The sequence below is a fragment of the Cynocephalus volans genome, chromosome X, assembly GCF_027409185.1.
Source record: "Cynocephalus volans isolate mCynVol1 chromosome X, mCynVol1.pri, whole genome shotgun sequence".
NCBI lineage: Eukaryota > Metazoa > Chordata > Mammalia > Dermoptera > Cynocephalidae > Cynocephalus > Cynocephalus volans.
In genome coordinates this window covers 56860627-56885597 of record NC_084478.1, presented here as the reverse complement: position 1 = coordinate 56885597, position 24971 = coordinate 56860627, and the positions used below count along the sequence as shown (strand labels likewise).

Below are 24971 nucleotides of genomic sequence, written 5' to 3'. Positions count from 1 at the left end.
GGTTAGCTCAGCTGGTTACAGCACGGTGTTACAACACTAAGGTCAAGGGTTTGGATCCCCATACCGGCCAGCTGCCGAAAGAAAACAAAAAACAAACAATAGTAACTTGTCCAGATAGATAAAGTTAACCTATTTCACTTGCTGTTGAGGAAGGTTGTAATCGAGGAACTTTTAAATTAAAACCAGCAACTGGAATTGCAAACACTGTGTAGGACTTTTGTTCAAACTTATATTCAGATGTAATATACTTAAAATAAAAACAGAAGCTATCTAGAGTCAAAATCTCCTAATATTACAGAAAACCTAGAAGCACAGATATAGAGTACTGCAAAATAAGATACCCAAAGCTTTATCTTAAATACCTGCCCCTTTTAATCACAAAATAATGCAATGCTCGATTTTGTTTCTGCTTTGTTCAGTTCCAACTACAGCCTTTTGACAGAACATCTTCCTACTAACTGAATTGTAAAAAATACAACCAAGCTTGTGCTCATTAAATATACATGTATATAAAAAACATACAAAAAGTACATTGTTAGGAAACTTTTACAGTGTCAACATGTTTTCTCTAAATCCTTAGTAAAGGGCCAAAGGTCAAATCTGTTTCTGTGCACAAAAACTGTGTGACTGAAATCCTGAATTCAATGTCATGCCTAGACATGCTATGCACAGAATTTTAATATGCAGTCCTAAAAAAAAAAAAAAAAAAAAAAAAAAAAAAGACAAAAAAGTAACCAAAAAACAAAAACACCACAGGACAAAAATTTCTTCTTAAATCAAATTCTATTTGTGAATTCAGCAAAATAATTTCTATAAAATAAAACAGCAAAATATTTAAATAGGGTGGGCTGTATCTGTTTGCAGGGGTATTTGGTTTTTTGACAGGTTCCAAAAAATTACACACATTCAAGTTACCAATTCTCTTTTAAATACAGTATTAACTGATGAGTTCCTTATCTTTAATCAAATGTTTATTTCTGAAATTGTGACACCTCAATTATATTAACTAACCAGTAGTTTCTTTTTTAATTAGACCCTGCTTTGAACGTTAAAATTTTTGGAATAATGGAAAAGGAGCTAGGACAATTCTTGCTTTCAAGTAAAATTGTGACTGAGCAGGAAATCAGCCAGACATCTTGGTGTAGAGGTACTCCAAGTACTGTGGGAATTCTGATGACTTCCACATCACTGGGATCCAGCCGAAGAAAGTTTTTTTTTTTTTTTTTTTAGAAGATTCACCTAATAAGCTCTACCAAACAAACAAAACAAGCACACCAAATACAGTCTTCTATTATGCTCCAGCATTCTGGCATAGCAAATTCTTGCATATTTGTTTCAAATCTTTCAAAATTCCCATTATATAATTATATTTAAGTGTTCTTTATCCCACCCAGAGATTGAACTGTTAAACATTAGATGGAAAAAACATATGTGCAACTGAAAACCACCTGTTCGTCACATCTCTCCCCTTGTTTTCTATTTTATATTCTAGGTGTAAGAAGGAAAAGCTCTGAGCAATACAGCTGTCACTCTGGGACAACTGCTGTCATTACAATAATTTTTTCCTCACTGGCTACACTAACTTGGTGTGAAGCCATGCTAAATGTTACAGCATAACTATAGCTTCAAAGTGATTAACCTAATATCAGAATAAAAAGGCAATGAAAAAGAACTAGAAACAATGTTACATCACCAATTTTCCACATCAACCAAATAATTTAAAGGTTACCAGCCTTACATTGCTCATAGTAAAACTGATTCCAGTGGCAAAGAATTAACATGAAACTATTGGTGTGGCTGACATGAATGGGCTCTGTTTTGTTGCTGTTGGTTTCTTTTTTGTTTTTGTAAATGAGTAGATCCAACTGCCCATGAGGCAGGCAACACTGGTTGCAGAGAGCAGTGGGTATAACAAGAAAATTAACTTTTGTAGTTTTTGTAGATCTGTGAGTCTCATCAAGAAAAAAGTTTCTTGCTTAAGAATTAACAGTCAAACATTAATATACTATATACACCTTTGCCATTTACACATTAGCATCAGGCCATTTATTACAAAACACTATACACTTTTCACTGCAGGCAAGTTATATATGGACAGCAAATTTCTGCAGATAAGACAGTGAATAAACTTTCCACTCCATGTTGATTAGGAATAGTTTTTCTAGTTTTAAATATTAGCCAGACACAGAAAAAGGTTGGACTGTAAGGCCTGGGTGCACAGTCTTGATGGAGCCAGTTAATGTGCATTTCACTGATCCTTGGTCTGAGGTGGGGCTACTTCTTCACTGCCTTCATAATTTTCTTGTGCTCGTTGGCCAGCTCTCTGAGGGTTGTTCATGTGATGTGCTGCTGGGCCCGTATATGGCTGTCCATGCACATGATTATTCTGGGAGGGGAGAAGAGATCCGAAAGGTTAAAATTCTTCACATAGTAAACAAACTTTAAAATCATGGGCTGAAGTTTGTTGAAATGTAAACATTTCTTTTATTCCTGCGACTTACCATTTCAATACACTTGGGCTAATAGTGGTAGAAATTGGTTTGAAAGACAAAAAGCTAGTGTAAATACAAACCCCAAAGCCCCAAAGAAAAGCAGTGATTATGTAGGTCTGCATAAATCTTTGGCCAGTGATATTTATCTATCTATGTGGCAGCTGACCGGTACAGTGCTCGAACCCTGGACCTTGGTGTTATGGGCATCACACTCTAACCAATTAAGTGGCCAGCCCCCCGCCCCGGCCCCCAAAGTGACTTTTAGTGCCAAAAATGTAGACTCCTGTGACAAATAAGGGATTAGCTTGTTATTGCTCATGGTCAAAAACCTTCATAAAGAATGATCAGTGAGCTAGAACACATCTATTGTTGACTCTTTCCTATGATAAATCTGACTTATTGACCATGATATTAATCTGCAGGAGCAATATCCCTGAACACAGAACATTAATGAAAACAAAACAATGTTGAAGAAAATGATAAAGGCATGATTAACATATGAACTCTGTCAGGGCTGAGGAACATTAACTTTTCTCCCTGTGGATTCGGTTCCTTAACCTTTTCAAATGCCTGAACCCTATGGTGTTCACATTTTTCTGTACATCCCCACCAGCTAAGCCAAGAAAAATTTAGGCTTTGCTTTCTATAATTTGTATTATGAAAATAAATATGTTGAATATGTACTTCCTAACTATTCAATGTTTCTATTTATACCCCGCAAAATAAGAATGTCTTGAATAATGTTTCTCAAAATATGGCTCCCGGACAAGCAGCAGCAGCATCACCTGGGAACTTGTTAGAAAGGCAGATTTTCTGGCCCCACACAGACCCATGGAATCAGACACTATGGGATGGGGTCCAGCTCTCTATGCTATAACAAGCCCTCCAGAAGACTCCAAAACCCGTTCAGAGTACCACTGCCTCAAAAGACCTGATTTAGTCACATCCGGGTTTTAGAAAGAAAAGTTCTCATTTAGAATGGTTCTTCATCTAATTTTATATATTTACTTATTTATTTTACAGTTAATCACCTGTGGAAATCTGCCAGATCCTTGCTTCTTTTAGTAATTTTTACTGTCACTGAAACCTGGAGTTAAGTAACCAAGGACCTCTTACATCACTGCCATCTTAATGTCTTCAGAATCCATTTGCAGACTTAGCCTCCTAACAGGAAATGTCATCACAGTCCTTCATATTAAATGATTATCATTTTATGTGGACATGAGTTATCACAGTTTCACTAACTGTAACTTCTAGCACAAGAGGAACACCTACTTGACAAGGAAAACACCACAGGGGCAAGTTCAAACATGCTGCACCAGACCCCATTCCAACCATTCCTCTTTTCATCATGCCGCCAAAGTGAGTCTGAATAGTCCCTCTATTACTTTATTATAGGCACAACAAAAAATTTAGCCATCCTTTAAAATTAAGTATAAAAATTGATTCTAGGGGATAAAAACAAATGGAATCTTGTTTACCTGTTGATATTGAGATCCAGGTGAATGGGGGTATAATGGAGCATCTTCAGGCGGAGGCGACTCATGCTCATCTGGGGCATCCTGGTCATCTGGCTCCTAATATTAAATATTTAAAGATAAAAAAGTATGTAGGCAAATTCAAGTTTATTTTTAACCTTTTCTATTTGAACTAAATTTTAAAAATCTACAAAACTGACCCATTAACAACTTTTCTTTTACTGCGGATAAACAAATTAAAGCAGTTGAAAAAAACATGATTTGGATTCCCTTAGAAATACAACATTTCAGGCAATTTCATAGAAATTTCTCCAAAAGAAGGCTCCCTTGTTAATTAAGACAAACATTAAAGCAAATAAAACTGCAATATAAATTTTTTTATACTATCATTAATAAACACTGGCCTATAAAATAATTACTTTGCTTTCTTCCATTTCTATCTGCTGCACACTGGTGGCTTTTTTTACCTCCTCTGGACAGAGTTCACAAGCTTTTGCAAGTGTCATCCTTGCACTATGTGATCTCTCCAAGAAATAACCATTTGATGTTTCATTGCTTTGCACTGGGGGAGACCAATTGTTGTAAGTGTATTGAGGATTGCCAGTGTATGGTCTTCTTTCAAGTTCATCTCCAAGCCATTCCACTGCCCAGGTCCACTTTCTTTTAAGATCTCCATTGCCCTTCAAGAGAAAATCAAACCGTATATGTAAGAGAATTTGAAATACTTCAAAGTTAACTTAAAATGACAAACGCGAATTCTCATGGTTCTCTTCTTTTAAAACAGAATACTTAATTCTGATGTAAACCTCTACAAAATTATTAAAAAAAACCCTCACCTGAAGGATTTGGTAAGCAACAGGACAATTGCTAAAGAGAGCTACCATACATTTTATACACTGGTATGCTCTTTTTTGATAGTGATTCTTAGAGCGCTGGATTGTGTCAAACAGCCCATCTCGGTCATCTGGAATTCCTTTAAGTGCATTATGAATTCTGAAAGAGAACCAGATATAAAATAAAAACTTCTAAATCTAAAACATCTAATATTTATCGAATGCCTATTACGTACCACTCAATGTCTTTGATTTAATCATTTAATCTAACACTAGACAGTAGGTACTATTATTAGACCCTTGAACCGATGAGAAAATGGAGGGAGTTAAACAGCCCGCCCAAGATCATACAGCTGCCTAGCAGTCTGATTCAAGTCCGCACCTTACCAATTTATTACCAATCTAAAATGATTTTGTTACATATGTAATGCGGGCTGGGGGGGGGGGGGCACACGGCCAGTATGGGGATCTGAACCCTTGACCTTGATGCTATGTACATAATTTAAATACACTAATGGAAGCAAATTCAGGAACTAAGAGTAATGCAAACTTAGTTAGTGGCTACTGTGGTTGAGAATAATTTGCTTTAAGTAATTTCCTTTAATAAAACTGCATTTTTGAAGGTTAAGTTAGAATTCACTGACTACGGAACAGTTACATAATTTGGAAATACAGAATTAATCTGAATTCTAATGATGAGAATACATGACAGACAAAGCAATGGTCACTGGCCATAGTATGATTTGCCCATAATACAGGATTTCATTTCAGCTCCTATTGAGCTACAACAGAATAATACATAGCTATCTATTTCCTGTTCTTTCCCAAAATAACCAATTAAAAAAATAATTGTAGGGGCAAAAATATGCCTTGTTTCTACTGTGTTAAAAACATTACCTACCAGTAAACAAAATGTGGTATATGTCCAAACAGTGGAATATTATTCAGCCATAAAAAGAAATGAAGTACTGATACATGCTATAACATGCATGAACCTTGAAAATAATTATGCTAAGTGGAAGAAGCCAGACACTAAAGGACATAAACTATGATTCCATTTTTATAAAATGTCCAGAATAGGCAAGTCCATAGAGACAGAAAGCAGATTAGTGGTTGCCAGGGGTGGGAGGAACAAGAAGTGACTGCTTAATTGGGGGCGGGGGGGGGTCCTTTTGGGGTAATAGAAATGTACTGGCATTAAATAGTGGTAATGGTTGTACAACACTGTAACGTACTAAAAGCCACTGAAATGTATACTTTAAAATGGTTGAAATGATGAATTTTATATTATGTGAATTTTACCTCAATAAAAAACCAACCTGAACAGAGAATTTAAAAATTCTTATGTACACTATATATTTTACTTAATAGAATGCTCCAAAAGCAAGGATTTTTTTTTTTGCATTACATGCATTCATAAAATATGTATTGTCAGGAAATCATTACATCATCAATTTTGCAAAGTTTAACCATTTCAGACAAATTAATCATACATAGGCTTCTTGCTGTTTAATCTGAAAAATTTTGTTTTTACCTTCAGTTTTGTCAAGTGATAATGAAGTGTTAAATCATTATTTCTGCCATATTACATTTTCTTCCCATTAGTATCAACTGTTTTCAAATGCCATCTTTAATAATATTAACTTTGCCTGCCTTGTTCTCCGATGCCTACCAGTACCCAGGCGCGTGGTAGACACTCTATAAATATTTGAATACTGTTTACGGAATGAACTAAAACCTCATTATGAGAAAATTATTTTTAAGCCTGAGCCAGTGACTCATATTATTTTACTACTCTGATTACATAAAAGTTGATTTACCACATTTCATCCAGCACATATGCCTTTACCATTATCACTTGCTCTAATAAAACAAGAGTTAAAATGTGACTAACTGGTTTAAAGCTTTAAATGTTTATAATATTTTAAAAATGAAAATAGTAAAAAGTTAGATTTCATTAAAATCAACTCTGAAGGAAAATTTCAAATCCTCTGATTATATTGAGAAGGATACTGAATACTGCCTGAAATAAATGGCTATAATTTGGAACTACTAAATTTTGTGTCTCATGAAAATTTATTTTTGGTTTGATGCTATTTTTACAATATTAATCTGTCTTTTAAATCTATGATGGTAAATTTGGAGATAATCTTGAAGTACTATTTCATGAATTCTGATATTTGCAATCCCCACTAGATTTAACTTCTCTTAAAGCATTTTGTTGTTATAGAACTTGTTTTCAAGTTTCTGTTTTATTATATTGACAGACAGGAAGAAATCTGCTATATAGATTTGAATTATTTCCTGAAATAAAGTACTAGAGTATCGTCTATGTGGCAGAGTTGTCAACTAATTCCATAATTTATCATCAATTGTATAACTGTTGGGATTAAAGATAATATATTAAGTTCTTACTCCAAAAAACCAAATAGAGGAATTCTGGGGAAAGCTTGAGGGTCAGTTAAGCTAGATAATCTTAGCATTCTAAACTTCTCACATTTCATGTTTAAAATGGCCCCCAAGTATACAGTGCTAAAGTGCTGTCTAATGTTTCTAAGCATAAGAAGGCTATGATGTGCTTTATGGAGAACGTGTGTTAATAAGCTTAGTTAAGGGGGCTGGCCGGTTTGTTCAGGTGGTTAAAGCACAGTATTGTAACACCCTGTACCGGCCAGCCACCAAAAAAAAAAAAAAAAAGCTTAGCTCGGGCATGAGTTATAGCGCTGTTAGCCATGAAGCTCAATGTTAATGGTCAACAACATATATTAAATAAGGTGCCTTTAAACAGAACTACACAGAAAACAATCATGTACTGATTGGTTTATGAAAATGTAAATAGAGGCTCAAAGGAACCAAACTCTGGATATGTCTTCCTAGAAGCAAATGGTTCATCACTGTTTGTGGTGACTTTATAGAAAGTAACTACCACAAATAATGGGAATTGACTGTATGTACCTAGGGACTATTTTTAGATAACCAAATGTTACTTCATGTGACTAATTCTAAAACTAATGTACTCTAACCCTGAAATAATCCTAGGGCATCACTAACAGAATTCAAATGTTTACCAAAAGCCCATGCTAGTTTTCCTTAGTATATTAAGTATGAAACTTGGGTAATGAGAGAGAAGAAAACAAATTATATATATATATAAGGGAAGGAGGAAACTTATTATTCACCCTCGTGCTAAGTTTAAGATAAAACATTCAACTTAAAACTCCAAGAGGAAAACAAAACAAAAAAATAACCGAAGGTGGTGACTGTCAATTTCAGTTATGTCTAACACCCAGGCAAGTCTTATTATTCCAATAACAAAAAAAGAGTACATACCTGTGAGTCTGCCAGGAGTCCTCAATCAGTAAGATTTGCAAAAGCAGATCCAAATAGGGCCGGAGTTCATAGGTATAGGAATAGGCAACCTAAAAAGAGGTAAGACATAGTGAATAACTTAATAAAAGGAATAAGAGATCAAATTAGAGACATATGAATGTTTATTTTTTTAACCTGCCAGAGAAGTTCACTGAGGACAGTAGATGAGAACTGAGGATTCTCCCAGCAGCAAAAACGAAGCAATTTGACAGTTTCCTCTGAGTTACTACAGTCTTCAATGATTTTCTTCACATAACTTGTTCTCACAAATAAAATGTCTGCCACATTCTGCTGAATTGGCATTATAGGCTGTGATAAATTAGGGTCACCAAAAGGATTGGGAAGAGGAGGATTACCTAGAATACAGATTTGTCATCAATGAAAAACTAATAAGCTTCTCTTCACAATAACAATACACAGCTTTCACCATACAAAATAGCCTATGAATGTTTTTTAAGAAAAACATTTTGAATAAAGCTTCCTACCAGAAAGTAATATTACACATTACAACAATCATATATACCATGATGATAAAACGCAAAAAAAAAGAAAAAAAAGGGGGGGGGGGGGGGGCGCGGCGGCAACTGACCAGTATAGGAATAGAACCCTAGACTCTGGTGTTATCAGCAACATGCTCTAACCAACTGAGCTAACCGGCCAGCCCTAAAATGCAAAATTTAAATGCCAATACTGGCATTTAACAATATAAAGAGTTAATTCTTACCCCTTAGTAGCAAGTAGATAGAAAAAAAGATCCTCGTTAAATATGTGAAAAAGGTATAGGACTCAAAATATTTAAATTTTCAGAATTACATTTAATAATCAACTACTATATATGCCCGGCAGTATCTTAAAACTATTGTAAAGAATGGCGCATTCTACTTTACCATTGATTGAAGACTGCATTCTTGATGAGACATTGCAACAGCGAATCAGCTGTGACACTACTGAGTATAATTTGCCTAATTCAGCATACTGATATTTGATTGGAGGACCTGGACCTTCATCTAAAGAAACAAGCATAAAGGTAGCAGGCACACTCAATTTCAGAAGCTGTGTCTTCTCTGCCACACCTTTAATGAAGAAGTGAGAGGGGAGAAGCAGGAAGAGAGGGAGAAAAATATGACAAAAAAATTAGGATGGTAAGGGCTTCATGAATAAAAAAAAAAGTGGTTATCTAAAATATTTATCTATAATTTTTAGGATCAGAAGCTTATCACTTTTACTTAGCATTCAGAGAATTACTTAACCAGAACATAAAATTCACCAATTGAGTATAATTACATTTAAGTATTAAAATTGTTAAACAGTGACCATGACAAGGACATTCCAATGCTAGCAGGCCATAAGGAAGATGAACAAATTCTATGGCCTGTGGAGTCTAACGGGACTAACCTAGACTCAATTCGCATTGTAAGGACGATGAAAACAACAAAAACAACTAAACTAAGTGAGAAATAAGAATTATTTTATAAATTTCCTGTCTCTCTTCTTTCTTCCACAGCCAAACCTCTTGAAAAAGACACCTACACTTGGTTGGTCTCTCATTTTCTCAATCCTCAACCCATGCCAATATGGTTCTGCCCCTTTCATGGTGTAAAGCTAAGGAACAGTTCTCAAACCACTTCCTCCTTCTTGGATTCCCATTTTCTTTCTATCTTTTCTTCTTAAGTCTTATTTGTGAGTCCTCCTTCCCGTGTTGTAAAAATTGATGTTACTCAAAGTCCCCTTCCCAGGCTATCTTCTTACACTGTATGCTTTCCCTGGATGTTCAAGTCCACCCTAATGGCTTCAAGTCCCAGCTATTTTCAATTTAGATGATTACAAAGTATTTCCAGACAAAGACCTTAACTGTCCTACTGGATATTTCCATTTGGGTGTCACACGGGCTCAGGCTCCACTTGCCCAATCTGAACTCATCATCCTTCTCCTCATTCATGTTTTTCCTCCTGTGTTTCCCCCTCCATAAATGACACCACCATCTGCTCAGCAGGTCAAGTTGGAATCCTGGGTATCATTCTTTTTTTTTTTTTTGGTCTTTTTCGTGACCGGCGCTCAGCCAGTGAGTGCACCGGCCATTCCCATATAGGATCCGAACCCATGGCGGGAGCGTCACCGCGCTCCCAGCGCCGCACTCTCCCGAGTGTGCCACGGGCTCGGCCCCTGGGTATCATTCTTAATATCTCCTGCCCTGCCTCCTCCCCAGAATATCCAATCCCACCAAATCCCACTGACTCAACCACTTATAAAAACCAACTGAATCTGTCCGATTATATCCCCCTAACTGCCAGTACAGGCCCCCTGTACTCCAGTACAGGCCACAGTGATCTGCCTATAGATCACCTTACCAACCTCTAGTCTCACTCCACTGTAATTCATTCCACACTGTAGCCAGAGTGATCTTTCTAGAGGGTATGTCTGTTCAAAACTACAATGGCTTATCAATGCCTCAGGATAAGTCCAGACTCCCTGAAAAGGCTTGCCAGATCAGCATGATCAGAGACTCCTGCTCACCACTCCTGCCATTCCCATCCTGTATCATTTCTAGTCAGACTGAATAACTTTCATTTCCTCCAGTGAGCCACACTGAGTTATTCCAAGTCTTTGCATCTGCGGTTCACTTCTGGATGGAAAACTCAACTAACCAATTCCCACATCAACTTCCCCATTAAGTCTTCCATACTCCCCAAATCTGGTCAGGTACCCCTATGATGCACTTCCATAGCACTTTATATTTTCCCTGTTATAGCCATTAACACACTTTATGGCAACTACCTTTTTATTTGCTTCCATACTCCATTAGAAAGCAGGCTGTCTTATTTATTGCCATATTCCCAGAAGTATAGTAAACACAGGTTTTACAACCCCTTACCTGAAATCCTGAGATTCAAGAAGCTCTTATTATAAATTTCTTTCATAAAGTTGTCAAAATGTGTTTGGTGGGAAAACCTAGCCTGAAGTGACAAGAGGCTATTTATAAGTCTTCATTTCTCCCCTCTCAGTGGGAATATTCATGTTTTACTATAGAAATATAATATGCTTAATTATAAGGTGCTGTCTCAGACCCTGCTGATAGGGATGTTACATAATATATGGTATAGGCATTGTCTTACCTTTCTTAAATCCAAACAATTCTGAATCCCAAAGCATGCCTGATCTTAAGGATTTCATATTAAGGTTTACGGAGCCGTATTTGCTTTTAGCAGGGAAATTTTTTAAGTAGGTTACATTATGAGTCAATCATGTGTGCTTTATGAACAGGCAATTTGAACAGGATTTTTGTGAATGCCTAATTTGGCATTTCTAAGTATGAAATAGATTCAACTTATGCTTGTTTGTGTAATAAATATCCTTTTCCTCAACTACCAATACCAAAGTATTTCCACGATAGAAAAATGAGAAAAAAGGACAAACTACACAGACAAATGGAAAGTGGAATGTCCCTTATGTTAAAAGGGACATGATCAATCGGTGATTAGTAAGTTTGCACAGAAAAAACCTTAAATGAAAGAGATGCTTGGGTACAGAACTTAATTTTGGATATAAGGTTTTGTTTTGTTTTTGTTTTAAACTTTTACAGAAGTTATTCAAAATTAGCTGCTATATCTCTGAATCAGTTTCTAATTTGGCCAAATATACATTATCATCACTAGGATTTTAATTGAAATTTCTCAATAAATCAGTCATTTTGAGATCAGTGCACTAACACCCATTTGACTGATGTAAGTTTTTTGGTTTTGGGTGGCTAGCCAGTAGAGAGATTGAACCTTGGACCTTGTTATCAGCACCACACTCTAACCAACTGAGCTAACCGTCCAGCCCCCTAAGTGAACATTTTTAAGTGAATATTTGTATTATCCCTAATTTTAATTTAGTTTACTTCAACAAAACTTATGTACAGACTAAGTCCTCTACCCAAACTTGGTGAGTATCACAACCACCTGGAGACCTTTTGAAAATACAGATTCCTTGCATTAGCTTTGGGAATTCTGATTTTAACAGGTGTGAGACGGGACCTAGGAATCAGTATTTTCAAGAAGCAGCCAGATGTGGCACCACTGCTTCAGCAGATAAAAACATGATTAAGACACAGATTCCGACCTGTGTGTACTGCAGAGATAATACACATAATAAATAAAGTACAAGGTGAAAAGTGCTGTGTTCAGATAAAATTCCCAAGTTTTATGGAAAATTATTTTTATTTTAGATCAGGTTATATTTTAATCACTTGACCTAAATGACTTCACCATTTAATATAATACATTAAAACAGAACTACAAAAATGTAAATTCTTACCTAAATTGGCATACATTACAAACAGGTTGAAATATTGCTGTAAATGACGCCCATGCTCTGAAACTTCCCTTCTCAAGAGATTCAGTACTGCTCTTAGTAAGTGATCGCTCAAGCTTAAGTTGTCATAAGCCTGTAAAAGATAAAACATTAGCTGTTTTGCAGCAACAAGGCCCAGGCCAGGTATGATATAATTCTATTTGAATAAAAAAGGACATGCACATAAATCCAGGCATAAACTTCTAGAAGGACTGATCACACAAGAAACTATTATTAAAAAGGTTGTTTTTTGGGAAAGGGAATAAAGATCTGAGGTAGATTTCATTATAATGTTCACATTATAATGTAATAAAAAAACACACTGCTGCAATTTTTTAAAAATGTAAGTCTAATCACTATTCGTTGCTATGCAGTAATTTCAATGGAAGTCAGAGACATCAGATTGTGTTTGTGTGTATATGGTAGCTGGGTAACAAACAGATGGCACATACCAAACAGATGGCACATGTTTGTGACTTCTATTTCCAAGAAACACTATTTATTTGTAAGCATTAATCATGAAAAAGCTGTGCAATTACCTGACTAGAAGGTCCAGGAGATGCAAAAGGTGAAGGACATGGCCCATCTTGCAAGGAAAAATGTGCAATAAAAACTATAAGTTTTGCGAATGCACCCCTCACTTCTGCACTAGGGCACTCCAAAAGGTATTCAGAGAAGCGATTCGAAACATTAAAAAGGACATTATGAGCAAACCAAAACCGTACGTTCTTGCTGTGACGAAGGAGAATACACAATGCATCATACCTGAAATAACAAAAAAATCTATCAATATCAATTCATAACTTGTTTCCTATAGTACAGGGATGGGTTCCTACGATCCAAACAGAAAACAAAACTAAGACCTTCTCTTACTGCTGAAGAGAGAACCAGCAATGGTTGCTTCTAGCACTAATATTAAAATGATAGATGAATACTATGACTTCGTCTATTCTCACAGTTACAAAATAGGTGAAAGCTGCATTGTCTTCTTCAAGTCCATTACCAAATTCTTTCTAGGTTCAATGACAAAACACCTCCTCTTTCCTTATTTTAACTTCTTCTGGATGAGTAAGTAAAAATTGTTAAATCATGGTATTACAATGGCATCTATACTTTTACAATTAGAAACTTAAGAAAGCCATTTTAATTTTTACTCTTTTAATGTATGGCAGAATTTAATCTAGAAAGCTAAAACCTAATAATTTCATGACTAAATAGCTTAGACTTCTCAGTATCATCTTGCAATCTTTTGTAAAGACTGTCAAAGATATGATACAAGGTAACAGAAGCAGAAGCCAGTTTCTGAATATTTAAAGGCCACATTTAGACTAAGTAACTATTTCAATATTTCTCTCACTACTGCTACCAAGAGTTTTTTATTCTGCTTTCCAGATCTGAAACGAGATTCTCACAGTTTGAAAAAAAATAAAGCAGTCTATTAAAGAACCAAACCAAATGGTAGCATAATAGGAATGAAAATCCAAAGCAATGTACCAATCACTGGCAGAGCCACGGACTATTTTCTTTGTGTGAAATCCTGTAGTAAAGAGAAATCTAGCAGCAAGTTGAATACTAATCATAGTGATTTCTTCTGCTTCAGGCAATAGGTGATCTTGCCCTATAAATAAAATGCAGATATAAAAATCAAACAAATTTCTATTTTCAAGCCCCATTTTCAAACAAGTCTGCATTTCCACTAATTTTGATAAGCCCTAAATTTGTTAAAAACCCTTCTCAGGCTACTTATGAAATAATTTTTATTTCTGATTTCAGCCACTTACTACAGTACACTTCAAACCAATGCATGAGTCAAAAACAAATTGTTAAAATAAACAAAACCTCCTGTTTTCAATTAATAAGTCAGCTCAAAGGTAACAGTCATCTTAAATGTGAGTTTAAAATAACCAAAAGCAGAAACTTAGACCCATTTAAAGTGAAAATATTTTTTTCTGAAAACATTAATTTTATGAACTTAAACGTGTTGAGGCCTACTAAGAAATCTTACAAGTAAGAATTACTGTTTATTACTAAGAAGCTAAATTCTTGATACTTACCAGGAGGAGGGTTTAAGTAAACACCATTACATGTAAGCAGTTTTTTCATAAATTGAAAATACTCCAAACTGTACTGCATTCGATTATGCATGAATTGTACATTCTGTTTCCGTACGCTTCTCTCAATAGCTGATGGCATAATAATCTGATGGGGTCTTGTGGTGACAGCAAGCTCTGATATGTATCTTATCAACTCATCACCTTGGTCTACTGTGTCCATTCGTTCATAAAAAAGTATATAAGCATTCCACCACCTCTTCTGGCGCCTGTATGACATGCGCTTCATCATGTGATCAAACACTTCTCCCATGTACTCTCCACCAAAACACTGGTTTTTCATTTCTTCATCATCATCCATTTTACACTCTGTTACATCTCCATCATCAAACTTATACCAGCGATTTCTCTCACCATCTCCACCATTCCTTTGAATGATATAAGAATAATAATGTCCACCACTTGCTTGACCGCTATGTACAAGCACACCCACAAGTCTGTACTTCGTGCTTCCTGCTGTCTCACTTTCAGACTGCTCATTCTGTTGTATCAACTGACTCTCTGGGTTTACATTATCTCCTTCCAGCTTTGCAACACCTGCAACTGTATAAGGTTCCATGTCCAGCTCACGAGGAAATTCAAAATAATCATTGAACTTGATTGCACATTCTCTTTCCCAGTCATAGTCAAATCGTTTTAGTTGGATAGCAAGAACAGGAGGTAATTTTTTAATCAGCAAGCGCTTTACGGTATCAACCTAAAATAAACAAAGTAAGTCACTGGATGCCCTCTCATAACCCGCCGCAAAAAAGCAAACAAAAACCATAAAAAACCCAAGCAAACTTTTAAATGATATTAAATTCTCTTAAGACTTATCTGAGTTTAAGTGTAAACAAATACATGATAATAAACATAAGGTAATTCTGTCACAGTTCATTTAAATGTTAACTAGAATAATACTGAAATGGCCTAGGCCAGTTACTACAAACTGCAACAATCCGTGATAGACATTACTTGACTGGTTTCTATACTGACATTGCTATCTAGCCATTATTACTTGTTTGATGTTTACTGTTATTCTCACGAAGGTGGTCTGCTGTGAGCAAACTAAAGAAATACAGTAACAATAATAACAGCAACTAATATTTATTGGGCAGTTAGGTGCCCAGTAACATATACTAGGTGCTGCACAAGCAGTAACACATTTAATCCTTACGACCCTCTCAAGCAGGTACTACTGAACCTTAAAAATGAGTATTAGGAATCACAGTGAGGTTAAATAACTTGCCTCAAGTCTCAGAGTTGTAGGTGGCAGGCAGTATGGCTTTACAGACCACAATCTCAATCTCTAGACTTTAGTACCTTCTCTAAGTGGTGCAGAAGGTCAAAACAACATACGTGACTCGAGGTGAGAGAAAACCCCAAAAGATACACAATTTATTATATAAGTGTGTGAAATTATTTACTGTGTGCAAATGTGAATCATCTCTCCCAAAGAGCTAAATTCCCACAGATTAAAAACTAATCAGGTGGGTCTAAAAATCTGATCCAAATGGTTAAAAAACAGGTAGTAAAAGAAAGCTTACATAAAGTAATTAACAGTTTCAGCAAACATTTTTGGTCTTGACGAGTAACCCTGGACACAACAAGAGAAATGTTTTCCTCTATCAGCTCTGTAGCTTTGAGTTCAATAGTTTGTTTCTTGGTAGAGAATGTGACATCAAGCTATTATGACTTCTAAAACCATTCACTCTTATTTACCTGTTTTCCCTACCTTTTTGGCACCGCTTTTTAACCTTCTTTCCCTGCCAAACCTTTTTTTTTTTTTTAAAAAGATGACCGGTAAGGGGATCATAACCCTTGACTTGGTGTTGTGAGCACCACGCTCAGCCAGTGAGCGGTTAACCGGCCATCCGTATATGGGATCCGAACCCGGGGCCTTGGTGTTATCAGCACCACACTCTCCCGAGTGAGCCACGGGCCGGCCCTCCCTGACAAACCTTTAAAATCAGTTATCAACTTGACTACCTCCCCGCTACCACTATAACAAAGTAGGTTAGAGAATAAAAAGAGGGTGAATTTTGATGACGAATAAAAACAACCAACTTTTTCCAAATCTGTTAAATGTAATCATAATTATTTTAAACAAAACAATCTGTACCTTTTTATTGCATTTTTCACAATGATATGCATTTGCACCTTCTAATAAATCTCCTTTGACATACTGTTCCAAAGAATCAAGAAGATTTTGGTGATTTCTAATGTCTACATTCAGAGTCGTAAAAGATTCCTCACATTCGTACCTAAAGAGATTTAAGAAATGACCAAAAAGAATCTATTACTTAGTTTTCTAAACATTTTATTTAGTTGTAGACTTAATGAAAACTATATTTGCAATATTTATTATATAATCAGAAACCCATAAGTCATGGTATGTTACCAATAAATGATAGTTATCATTTACTGAATACTTACCCTGTGTTGGGCACTACATTAGGTTGTTTACACACTATATGGCGGGGGCGTCTTCAAAAAGTTCCTGGAAAGATTCGTATTATCTTTTAATTCTATTTTTCCATGAGCTTTTTAAAGTCCCCTCGTATACTAGGTTCTTTGCCTTCATGACAAGCCTGCTAGAGAAATATCACCATCCCCACTTCAGAGATGAAGAAACTGGGGTTCAGAAAGGTTCACTTGGTCAAGATCACTAGGTGAAATGGTGTTTTGAAACCAGGTCTGTCTGGGCTCACAGCTTACGTTCTTTATAATCTATCATACTACCTCCAGTGTTATCTATTTAGATTGAAATTCATGCCAAGGCCAAAGCATGAATTTATCAAGTTCTGAAAAGGATATTTTAAATTATTAATGGGCTGAATTTTTAAATGTTCTTCCTTTTTTGTAATGAAAACCTCACTGAAGCACAAGTTTGAACACAAATGAATAGGGGATATGCAATCTGAATAGGAGCCAGAATCCCAGACTATGGTAATTTTCTATGAAAGGAACTTTCAGCCTCCTGATGAGACATATTCATAAATTCAGAACATGGGATGTGGGGAATCCATTCTCAACCATTAAATTCATTAAGTCAACAAATATACTGAGAATGCCTTCCATGTGTAAAGCACTGTGGGATATTCAATGTTTAAGATAGTCCCTTATTTAGGGGATTTTAAATTTAGTTAGAGAAAGAAGAAGAGGTATGCAAATAAATTTATAAATGATATGAATGGAATACGAAGAAGGTATTAAGCAAATTTACTACTATATTATTAGCAAATAGTCCACGGAGGAGGGGAAAAAAGTAGATCTTAGAATATTCTACTTTTTAACTGAAGTCTAAGACGAGAGGTCAGCAAAGGCTTTCTGTAAAGGGCCAGATAGTAAATATTTTAGGTTTTATGGGCTATATGGTCTCTGTGGCAATTGCTCAATTCTGCCGTTGTAGCAAAAGCAGCCAGTCTGTAAATGAGTGGGAATGTTCCAATAAAACTTCACAAAAACAGGCGCTGGGCTAGTTTTGGCCCATGGTCCAGTTTGTTGACCCCTGTTCTACACAAATAATACCCTACAATAGATCTGTATGTAACTTCATGGCATGTAACAAGAACAAGACTAGTTTAGTTGTTGATCAAGTATTGGGGATCTGACTTCAAAATCATGCTCTTTTGATATTTTCACTTAAACAAAACGACTAACTTACAAATAATTTGGAAAACTGTCTAAAACAAACTGGGAAGGACTAACAGAAAGAGACAACCAAAAAAGTTGGATATTTTATCAATAACTAAAAACAAGAGGTTAAAATGACAATTTTATCCTTCACCTAATAAAAAAGGTCTTTCAAAGGGACCAAAAGTTGCCCAGGCTAAGTGAAGAAGTATATGCCATAATTCTAATATAACCTAATAGAAATTTGTCATTTATATCTCCTCTAATCATTTCCTTATGTTCAAAAATGAAGCACCTCACCAACCATATACATAATCAACCCATGACTATATATAATACAAAATTACATAAATGTGTTTATCAGTGATGAACTGATTAACTATTTTCAATAGGAGTCAAATGATTTCCCTTTTACGTCAAAAAAGTTTGTTTTGTCAACTCGTGTTATAAATGTCTTCTATGCAAATATACCTTAAGGATGATGACAATAATCAATGCTATTTTAAAAATTAGTACTTCATCTGTATAGGAAACACTATTCCAGATCTGTCATCTTCTAAACTTAACGTATTTACAACATTATAATTACTTAAATTCTAAGATAAAAGGCAAAGTTATAGACAATAACTGTAGCTAGATGCGAAATGCTGTTTTATTTCCGTAGGAATAACCATACATAGAAGAATGTAAAGAGCATAAAACAGTAAAAGATTAGGCAGAATAAAAGGAACTAAAAGTTATTTGACAAAAACAAAAATAGCCCACAGTAGTAAGGTATGCACAATATGTAATTCACTCAGTTTCAGGTATTTAGTAATCAGTGGCATACTCCACTTTTGTACATAAGTACTGGTAAAAATTTGACTTTTGTTTGTATATAAACAGTACAACATATACTTCCAATATGTAATTAGCACTCACCTATGTGGGCACCCTTGGCAAATCTTCTGATCAGCAAAGGAACCTCCCAAGACTTTACTTAGCATAGCTGGATGTCCTAAGGCTTTTAAAGCTTCATCTAAACTATCCACCAATGAATTAAAAAATTCTAAAGCATCATGTTGTTCACGTAGATTAACAGGCTCACCCCAAAGCCTAAGAAATGAATGGAATAAAATATGTAACATGTGACACTCGCAGAACAATATATACACTATATTTTTCAGAAACCCCCCCCCACAACCACCACCACAAATGACAGTATATAAACAGATTTTATTCCTCAACTACATGAGGAAGTAGAAGAAAACTAATGCGCTTTCCATACAGTGTAGTGGGGGAGTGACACTCATAGTAAAAGTGATACTCCAGTGACAAAGAACTGTCATGAAACCAGTGGTGCACTTTATGGATAGTACAGCTTCAAGAAGGACGGTTGCTTCAGGTAATATGGCGTATGCATGCATTTTGAATCCAACTGAAGATACTATTAAAATGGGGTGGTGGATTTCACACTCGTGTGGATGTTATAATTATGACTTTATTTCTTTCATTTTGCTTAAATTTTGGATTACAAATGGTAAAAAGATCATGTCTGTTTACCAAGTGAAAAGAGAAAGGTTCGATTTGTTCTAGAGTTAATCTCTTTTGAGTAATCTGAGGGTTTAAATTAGGCAAACCAATCCTGAGAAAACAAACTTTTCACTTGTGTGTACCTCAAAATGAGAACTGCTGATACTGCTAATACAGAGGCATTGCTGGAAACCATCAATGACATCTGATTTCATACTTACAGAGTAATACATATAGACAATATAAGCGTATTTGTTCTAAGAGATATGACAAACGTATTTTAAATATAACAAAAGAACTGTCATTTGATAAATACTTTTGTAAAACCTCTTCTATGTAACTTTTTTTTTTTTTTTGGCAGCTGGCTGGTATGGGGATCTGAACCCTCCACACTGGTGTAATAACACCACCCTCTAACCAACTGAGCTAACCTAACCAGCCAGCCCTCTATTATATTTTAGACAAATAAAAATCTGCATATAGTAAGTTTAAAATCAGATATGTCATTGTTAAAACCAATTTATTATTAGAAATGACACTAGTCTATTTACTTTCAAACTATACCAAACTTATTAATTACAAAAGGGAAAAGGTACACTTTACAATGGAGAGATCTGTTAAGACACCATGGGATCAAAGTTAACATCACTAATAATTAAACACACAGATACTAAGTGCCTCCCAGTGCAACGCAGTGAGAAACATATAACATCACTTATGTAGTTTTCTTGCCACCCCTCCCACCCCCCAAGCTTTAACCTCAATCTAATCATGAGGAAATAATCACACAAATCAAGAAAAACATTCTGCAAGACAACCATCCTGGACTCTTCAAAAATTTCAGTGCCATAAAAGTCATGACAAGTTAAGGGGATTATTTTAGATTAAAGAAGACTAAAGAGATAACAACTAAATTCTCATGATTTCTTCCTGGATACCAGACTGGGATTAAAAAAAAGTTATAAAGACCATTCTGGGAAAACCGAAATATACACTGATGCATATTAGGAATTATTAAATATTAAATTTCTTTGGTGTGATAACTGTATTACACATAAGTAGGAAAACAGCCTCATTCTTAGAAGATTCACATTGAAAGTATGCAGGGATGAAGCAGGTGACTATTACACTACTTTTTCACCTTTTCAGTAGATGTGAAATTTTTGAAAATAGAAACTGGGGGTGGGGAGGAGAATGTAGTTAACTAACCCATATGTATCAAGAGTAGATTACATGTCTGAAGTATGGATAATCCAAAGGTGCTAGTCTAAACAAACTGAGCTCTACTAGCATAGGCAATAACTAATTGAGAAGTCAAAAAAGCAAAGGCATTGTAAGAATGGAGAAAACTATAACTGAGTGACAAATTTTAAGATAAAAGCTCTAAAAGTATGAGAGTAATTTGGAAGAACAGGAAGATAAATGCTAAAAGACTTTATGACAGAGACAGGATAAGCTGGAGAAAGAAAAAGACAGAAGTGGAATAGTCAGAGAGGAGCACAGTGCATGCAAACCACTAGAACAGATTAAGTAGGGGGCCTTAGGAGAATAAAAGAAATTTACATGTGAGGGGCAGAGGGCAGGGGTAGGGGAGTTGTCATTGTACTATAAAGCAGTGGTTTCAAAAGAAATCTAAGTAGTATCCTTATAGGTAAAAAGGGAGATGCTCTGCCAGAAGCAGGGAAGGTGGACCAGAGTGTTAGTGTCAGGAGACCTTTTGTTTCCCCTTCTCTCAGCTATATGGGAGCTACCTTGTATTTAAAACAAAAAACAACTGCTATGAAGGATTATAGCCTTTTTCATACACATAGAGTTAATGTGTTTATACTGTATCTAGCACCTAATAAATACAGTACATGACACACAATAGACACTGACTAAAAACAAACAAAAAAAAAATCAGTGAAATAAATGAAGTGAAAGATAAAGATGGAATTAAGGATTTGGGTTTTTGGGGGGTTTTTCTGGCTTTTTTTTTTTTTTTTTTAACTTAAAAGAAAAGCATTTATCCTACCTTTCCTATAAAATCATACATTAGGGTAGCCAAATATTTGGTGAGGGAAAGTTTCCCTTTATAGATCTATTCTAGCTAATAAAGAATGATAAAATTAGAATAATTTTGTAACCCTGATGAAATACTGTATTAAGACAATGATAATCAATGGCTGTTAACATTATAAGAGAAAGATATTACGTGCCACTCCTCATGGATGCAAACGTTACACTTATGAAGTAGCTTTGCCTATCCATTCCACAAAAAGAAAAACAACAACTCAATCTGATCAAGCTTCTGGATTTTACTAGGCATTTACAAGGAGATGCAGGGGACAGAGGAAAACAGAAGATTCTAAAATACCACAGGGATTCCATCAACAAAATCTAGACTGTGGAAAAATTTACAGGGTAAACTACCTGTCTACCCCCTCCCCCCGACAACCCCCAAACAAATAATTATAAGGGGGAAAAGACTAAGAGACTCAAGAGTCATTATCAATCATTTACAGTATACGGACCTCATTTGGATACTGATTTTTAAAAATACCTGTCCCCATACCAGCCAGCTGCCCCCAAAAAACCCCCAAAATAAAAAATACCAGTAAAAAACAATTATGAGAAAATAAGGCAAATTAAGACAGACATTAGAGATACATACTGAAGTAGTTATGAATGAAACTATGTATTTTGGATTTGCTTCACAACAATCTAGAAAGTAGGTAGGAATGTAGATTAAACAAGACTGGCCACGAACTGACAACTGTTGAAGTTGGGTGACAAGTACCTAAGGGTTCATACTATTCTCTCTACTTCTGTATATATTAGATGTGTTCATAGTAAAAAGCTAGTATCTTAAGAGACTGAAGAATGCTGCCCCTCCTTACTATGACAGCTTCTACCTCCTCCTCTAAGGACAATGAGAAAGAAAAAACCTAACTAAGAAGGACAGTTTGACTATTACTACTATTTAACTATTAAACATAAAGATGTCTTCGAACATATTATTTTAGAAGTTTAACATTAGTGGGGCACATTCAGGGCATTAAAAAAAAAAAACGGTAGTTTAACATTAGTGTACTGAGATGTTCATCAAGCTTTAAGAAGTATCCCTATTACTACTATCCATCCATAGTTTACCTGAACTGTTTCCAAAATCCTCTGGGCACGTAGTATTGTAATCGAGAAGCAGCTAAATGACCAAAGATAACCTGAAGGTGTCTTAGGACACCAATATTGTACTCTTTCCTATCTTCTGTTTTACTTAATGCTGGTTTGTCTTCAAATTGTTGAGGATATCCAAATACATCATCCCTGGGATCAACATTGCTCTAGAAACCAAAAAATATCATTAATGAGCTCATCTAAAGTATAGTAAAATATGTTGAGACAAATTCCAAACAGTCAGTAAACAAATGATTTGTACTTCTATCATGTTTATTTCCAAAGCACTTAACTTTCAATTTACAAATTTTAATTTAGAATATTAGTGTTTATCCCCACCATTTCACGTGAGTTATCATAACCAAATAACCCTGACCATGTATTAAAGAGGTAGATAATACAAATAATAAAATATGGCAGAGTAGGATTAGTGTAGTGACTAAGTTAGGCTGAACTGGACACAAATGCAGGCTCTACCACTTATAAACTAAGTAATTTTGAGCCGGTAAAAGTTATTTCAACTTACTAAGCTCCAGTTTCCTTATGTGTAAATGAGGACAATATATTCTTTATGTAGCTATTTTGAGAATTATATAAACAGACAATGTATATTAAGTACTTGGAGCTGTAAACATTCGATAAAGTATTAACAGTAGCAGTACTCTTCAACAAATCGTGCTGGGAAAACTGGATACCCACATGCAAAAGAATCAAGTTGGACCCTTACCTAACATTACATACAAAAATTAACACAGAATGGATCAAAGTGCTAAACATAAGAGCTAAAACCACAAAACTTTTAAAGAAAACATAGGGTAAAAGCTTCAAGATACTGGATTTGGTAATGATTTCTTGGATACAGCACCTAAGTCACAGGCAACAACAAAAAATTGATGAATTGGACCTTATGAAAAATTTTAAATGCTGTGCAAAGACACTATCAACAGAGTAAAAAGGCAATCCACAGGATGGGAGAAAGACTGCAAAATAACATATGTGGTAAGAAATTAATATTTGGAATAGAGAACTTCTAAAACTCAACAACAGGAACAACTCAATTCAAAAATGGACAAAAGATTTGAAGAAACATTTCTCCAAAGAAGATATAGAAATGACCAATAAGAAGAACAGGAAAAGATGCTCAACATCACTAACTATTAGGGGAAATGCAAATCAAAACCACAAGGAGATATTACCTCTCATACCCAATTAGGATGGCTACTATCAAAAAAAAAAAAAAAAAAAAGAGAATATAACAAGTGTTGGCAAGGATTTGAAGAAGAAACTGGAGCTATTGTACACTGTTAGTGCGAATGTAAAATGGTGCGGCTGGGGGAAAAAATGGTTCCTCAAAAAATTAAAAATAAAATCACCATATGATCCAGCACTTCCACTGCTGGGCATGTATCCAAAAGAACTGAATATCTCTTCGGTGTCTCGAAGAGGTATTTATACATCCATGTTCATAGCAGCATTATTTACAATAGTTAAAAATGGGGAAGCAACCCAAGTGTCCATCAAGAGATGAACAAATAAGCAAAACACAATGGAATATTATTCCGTCTTAAAAAGGAAGGAAATTCTGACAGTTGCTACAACATGGATAAAACTTGAGGACATTATGCTAAGTAAAATAAGCCAGCCACAAAAAATCAAATACTGTATAATTTCACTTACATAAGGTACTTAGAGTAGTCAAAATCATACAGGCAGAAATAATGGTGGTTGCCAGGTATTGGAGGGATGGTGGAATGGGGGAGTTGTTTAATGGGTACAGAGTTTTGAGTTCTGCAGGCTGAAAAGAGTTCTAGAGATGGATGGTGGTGATAGTTACATAACAATGTAAATGTACTTAATGCCACATTTAAAAGTGGTTAAGATGGTAAATTTTATATTTATGTGTATTTTACCACAATTAAAAAAAAAAAAAAAAGTTGTGGTACAAGATGTAACATGAAGACAGAATCCCTAACAGTCATAATCATATGGCAGCTAGCACAGAATTTAGCTGTTTTCACAGTTAACTAAATATCCTTCTCTATGCTCTGAACTGTGTCTGAGACCTTTGATACA

General features: G+C 35.3%; 1 protein-coding gene across 1 annotated transcript in view; it reads right to left on the bottom strand.

Annotated features, from left to right (window-relative positions):
- Nucleotides 1-764: 764 nt before the first annotated feature.
- The window catches only part of USP9X (ubiquitin specific peptidase 9 X-linked), a 123580-nt gene continuing 99373 nt past the window's right edge, over nt 765-24971 (bottom strand). Inside the window, 15 exon segments of the mRNA XM_063084472.1 lie at nt 765-2260; nt 2263-2386; nt 3974-4069; nt 4438-4650; nt 4807-4963; nt 8134-8222; nt 8308-8528; nt 9060-9245; nt 12469-12598; nt 13044-13269; nt 13999-14122; nt 14559-15312; nt 16717-16858; nt 19152-19325; nt 22875-23065. Coding sequence (XP_062940542.1) covers nt 2175-2260; nt 2263-2386; nt 3974-4069; nt 4438-4650; nt 4807-4963; nt 8134-8222; nt 8308-8528; nt 9060-9245; nt 12469-12598; nt 13044-13269; nt 13999-14122; nt 14559-15312; nt 16717-16858; nt 19152-19325; nt 22875-23065 — 2913 coding nt within the window. The 3' untranslated portion in view covers nt 765-2174.